We start from the raw sequence: 5610 nt of genomic DNA, 5'->3' as shown, positions 1-5610 counted from the left end.
GACAGATAGCACAGAATGAGCCTCCAAGAATTAGGGGGAGTTGGCAAGGGCTGATGCCCACATCAGCTAGCAAAAGAGGAATGAACGGGTGAAAGGGGAGTCTGATACCTGCCCTTAGAGTATCCCTGTACACGCATAATGCGTCCTTCTTCCACTGGCAGGCCCTGTCGGCCGGACCTGCAAGAACCAACTTGAAAGGTTCCTTGATTTTGGAACAGCTGCTCAACTTTTCCAGCTCTTTGGGATCCCACAAGGCACTAATATGGTCGTGCGCATCCAGATGTGCATCAGACGGGTACTCGTCCCCGCAGGTGTTGATCATGTCGATCAAGGAAGTGTACCTTGATCGAATAGGGAATTCATTGGACTTTCTAGCCACGTTCATCTTGGCCAAACGAGTCATTTTCTTATCAGCCATCTGAAAAAGGGAGGAATACCTGAAGAAGTGCATACAATATAAAAATAAGCACAAGAAGTAAAGGAATCTTACCTGAAGAAGTACTCCTAAAAAAGGCTTTGATACTCCGACTTGTTGTTATTGCTCTAAGAATCTTAGCAGGAGGAGAAAGAAGAAGAACTTAGAAATGATAAAGTGAGGAGTAGTAGCCTCTCCTCACTCCTTTATACAAGAGGAAAAGGGAAGTTGAAGGGACAAAAGCCCATTAAGGATAGAGGCCCAAAGAAAAAAGCCCAGAAAAAGGAATATTCCAGAATATTCCAAGGAATTCTAGAGAATTCTAAACAGGGTATTAAGCTCAGATCAATAAGAGGCCCAATAAGAGTTAGAGAGGCCCAATAAGATTTAATAAGGCCCAATAAAGAAGGCTAGGCCCAAATCCAATTAGGATTTGGAAAATACAATACCCTAAATTGTAGCCCTAAAAGATGTAAGGCTCAAGACCAGGATTCAGGTCAAAAACCAGGTCGTGAATCCTGCCCGAAATCTTTCGAGCAGACACCCGAAAATAACGTGTAAAAAAGACCAGAATTCAGGTCGAAACCCAGGTCGTGAATCCTGCCCAAAATCTTTCGAGCAGACACCCGAAAATAACGGGTAAAAAAGACCAGAATTCAGGTCGAAATCCAGGTCGTGAATCCTGCCCGAAATCTTTCGAGCAGACACCCGAAAATAACGGGAATAACAGGACTGGATTGAGGTTGAAACTTCGACCAGGAATGAGGTCGAATGAACCAAGCATTTTTCAAGAATGGGGTTTAAAAAACCTAGACTAAAACCCAGGTCGAAAATCGACTAGGATCCTGGTCGAAAACCAGGTCGTGAATCCTAGTCGAAATCCTTCGACCAGGAAGCATGAGAAACATAGAATTTTCGAACAGGATTCAGGTCGAAATGTCGACTAGGATCCTGGTCGAAATCCTAGTCGATAAGCTCAAGACTAGGAATTGAAAAAAGGGTAAGTTTTCGACCTAGATCCAGGTTGAAAGTTCGACTAGGATCCTGGTCGAATTCCAGGTCGTGGATCCTAGTCGAACTCCTTCGACCAGGATTGCAAGGCTGACCCATATCTCGACTAGGATCCATGTCGAAATTTCGACTAGGATCCTGGTCGAAAAAGGGCTGGAAATCTGAAAAATCCCAGAAATAAGGAATAAATCCAGAAAAATAAGGATAAATCCCAGAAATTAAGGGAAAATCCAGGAAAATAAGGATAAATCCCAGAAATTAAGGAAAAAATCCAGAAAATTAAGGAAAAATCCCGGAGTCAAGGGAAAAATTCCTGGAAATTAAGATAATTCCTGAATGAAAGGAATAAAAGTAAATCGTTGTAAACGTGTAGGTCGCTCCACACTTTACGCAAAACGATACCCAGTAAGGGAATAAATGAACTTAACTTTCTGAAATCTTATATGGTTTCTCAAAAGTTGGGGGGCAAATGATAGGGATAAATAAATCCTGATTACATAATTAAATATTACAGTTTGGGCTGCAAGGCCCAATAAGAAGATGTATGATATTCAGACCAGAAAGGTTAACATGTTGATCATGCCTGATAGACCGGATCAGGCCAGATGGAACAAAGAAGGACCAAAAACCCTGTATATTATTAATTAATTTCGTAATTAATTAATAAGAGAAAAATCAGCTATTGAGAATAGTCCCGATAAGGATATAAATCCTTGCAGATTAGCCTCACGGGGACCTAAAAGGATAAGTAATTATGAGACTTGCATACCAAGTCTCCTATACCAAGTCCAATTCAAGGACCCTGCATCTATATAAGGGGCCTCACCCCATAAATCAGAACTACGTTTTTTGGCTTGATTCTCTAATTCACAGAGCGTAAAGGCAGAGTTAAGCTACGAAACACGAGAGCAGCCAAATCGAGCCTTGAAGCTCACGTTTCTTAGTACTAAATACAGCAATCATATATATTAATTTTTAATCCATAACAATAACGTAATGATCCAAAAAGAAATTTATTCTAAATATAAAAGAAATTTATTATAAATTTAAATAATATAAAAATATAATGAAGATCCGTGCCTGCACGGGTTGTAAAGCTAGTTATTTATATATAGTGAGTTACGAGTCCACCTATTTTTGGAGAGCCTATTTGATTATAAAATCCAAGGATCAATGCTGAAATTATGTAATAAATGTCAAACCTGTATTTTAACAGGACGTTGATCATGATTAATTAGTACGTACTATAATACAATTTACTAATTACTAGAAAGTTAGTAAAAAGAGAAAGGACGAAAGGGGTAAAAGGTTAAATAGTAATACTAACATTGTTGAGAATGAGAGTGGACAGTGCAGGTTCATGCATGGGGAGTGACAACTAGCAAAGTTTGGAAGATACCTCAGTACTGATCCCCGACCCTCATTCACGTGTTACGATATTAGGGTTTTTGTATTCTTCCACAACTCGCATCAATCTAATCTCTATAAAACACCACTCCCTCACTATACACAAATGCAACCACAGCAATGGAGTCCACTAAACAGCTCACAGCTCTTCTTCTCCTTTGCATGTTTTTCTTTTCCACTGCTAACCCTATCCTTGACTGTGGCAGCTGTGAAAAACCCCCTCCCCATCACAAACCTTCCCCTAAACCTCCCACCGTCAAACCACCTGTCCACAAACCCCCAATTGTGAAACCCCCTGTTGTCAAACCACCTGTTGTCAAACCCCCTGTTGTCAAACCACCTGTTGTTAAACCCCCTGTTGTCAAACCGCCTGTTGTGAAACCCCCTGTAGTGAAACCACCCGTCGTCAAGCCACCAGGAATCGTACCCCCGGTTCTTCCACCCGGAATCGTACCACCAGTTCTTCCACCAGGTGTCCTTCCACCAGGTGTCCTTCCACCAGGTGTCCTACCTCCGGGCATCGTACCCCCAGTTCTTCCACCAGGTGTGCTTCCACCTGGTGTCCTTCCTCCAGGCATCGTACCCCCAGTTCTTCCACCAGGTGTCCTTCCACCAGGCGTTCTTCCACCAGGCGTCCTTCCTCCAGGAATTGTGCCGCCAGTTCTTCCACCAGGAATTGTGCCACCAGTAGTTCCACCCACGACCAAACCACCTAGTACACCTTGCCCACCAGGGACACCAAACCCAGGCGCAGGCCCGGAGACATGCTCAGTTGATTTGCTGAAACTGGGAGCATGTGTTGATCTTCTTGGTGGATTAGTGCACGTGGGGCTAGGTGATCCAGCTATACATAAATGCTGCCCCATTCTTGCTGGATTAGTTGAGCTTGAAGCTGCAGTTTGCTTGTGTACAACAATCAAACTCAAGCTTCTCAACATTAACTTAGTTCTTCCCGTAGCTCTGGAGCTCCTTATTACTTGTGGAAAAACACCTCCTCCTGGTTTCAAGTGCTCCGTCTAAACAATCAAGTATGTCTATCTCATATTTATTTATTTACATGCATGGGAGAGATATAGTGAAACGATTTTAGCACAAGAACATGCGAGAAAATTACATCATTTATTTACTGCAATTTTAGAAAATATTATAGTACTCATGGGTGATGACATATGACTATCCAGGTAGCCTGCCGCGTGACGGGACGCGTGTCTTGCATGCATGCATGGATGAATCGGATATCAACTCACTATCCTCCGTTTTCACCTACTTGTCACAATTATCTACATTAATCCTTTTGTAATTGATGTGATTTAATTTTGTTTTCAATTCTTACCGCACACCAATTGTTTGTATTACAGTTAATGTTTGACCCTTTTTTTCCTTGTTTGCTGTAACCAGTTTTAATTAATTAAGAGGTATCTGCTTTTATAGATATATTTGTGGATTTCATCTCAATCTCTCTACCAACTGAAAGCAACTTTGATACTTACTAATATATGTGAATCACCGTGAAATTACGAAGTAACTCGCAACTGGCACGACAAGAAAAATAGTTTTTTTCCAATCCTATCATCAAATTGATAAGAAAACACCCTAAATCGATATAAAATACAACATTTTTTATTGAACCCACATTTCCCATCGAACCCACTCGATAAAAAATTCCCAAATCAAAAATGACCTTTGATAAAAATTGATGCTCATCGGTCAATGTGGACCGTATATGCTGATGTGATGTGGACTGTCACATGGTTCGTATCCTTTGCCACATCAGCTGTCATGTAAGGTGAGATGTGCCGTGGGATCTATCTTAGTCAGCGGTCACGTGGACCTCTACTGACGTGACAAAAACAATTTTTACTACCAACTTGGTAAGAATTATGGCAGAAATTATTTTGATTATCATTTTCTACTCATCATTTCCAATACCCATTGATAGAAAATTCTGGACTTGAAAATAGCAAGCATGGTAGGAAATATTTTGAAGGTGGTCTGAAATACTTGGAAGGTAATAGTAAATTTTAAGTTTTCAAATGGTAAGATGTGAGAAATGCATTGTATAACAAATTTCACAACAAAATCAATATCTAAATGTCATCCACACAACGAAATCTAAAATCATCAGTCTTAAAATGTAAATAATCTTAACCATCATATATATTAAAGTTATATACAATAAATGTATAAAAATTTATTCAAATGTCTTAAAATTACAATCATTATAATAAAGTTAAAAATTATTTTAAACTCTGAAGGCAAATACCCTCAAAGTGGTCATCATGTTTGAATCTTCCACGGTCATCTTTCATCATATTTCAATATTGCTTTATCCATTTCAATTGTCCTTTATCCATTTCATTTCATTTCACTTTGTCCTAAAAGGTTGTTTAAGGAGTGAAATAATAAAAATTAGTATAACACATAAATGAACAATTAATATATATAATTTGAGTAATAACGAACTAATAATAAAAAAATTGAAACTATGAACTAATGGAAAACAAAATGATAATATAACTAACAAGTATTAACATCAAAACATATATTTTATGTAAATGAAATACGTATATAAAAAAAGAAAAAATTTTAATTTCCAAATAATTGAGATGAAAAAGGTGAGAAGATTGCAGTACATGAGGGGAATAAGAAGAATAAGAAGAAAATTTTAGTGAATGGATGAAAGAAAATTGTATATGGAGGAGGAGAGACAGAGAAATGAAAATTAGGTTGAAAATAAGAAGAAAAACTATTTAAAGGTTTGACAAAAAAAATGAATA

At 38.7% G+C, this 5610-nt stretch overlaps 1 protein-coding gene across 1 annotated transcript; it reads left to right on the top strand.

Moving 5' to 3' along the window:
* The first annotated feature begins 2928 nt into the window (after positions 1-2928).
* Positions 2929-4267, top strand: LOC141720666 (uncharacterized). Its single transcript, XM_074523207.1, has 2 exons — positions 2929-3861; positions 4015-4267. The coding sequence occupies exon 1, from the start codon at positions 2954-2956 to the stop codon at positions 3851-3853; it is 900 nt and encodes a 299-aa protein (XP_074379308.1). The 5' UTR covers positions 2929-2953; the 3' UTR covers positions 3854-3861; positions 4015-4267.
* The last annotated feature ends 1343 nt before the right edge of the window (positions 4268-5610 follow it).

Source organism: Apium graveolens, chromosome 4, assembly GCF_009905375.1.
Source record: "Apium graveolens cultivar Ventura chromosome 4, ASM990537v1, whole genome shotgun sequence".
In the NCBI taxonomy this organism is placed as follows: Eukaryota; Viridiplantae; Streptophyta; class Magnoliopsida; order Apiales; family Apiaceae; genus Apium; species Apium graveolens.
The sequence above is the reverse complement of the archived record's forward strand: the minus strand, read 5'-3'. Positions and strand labels throughout refer to the sequence as shown.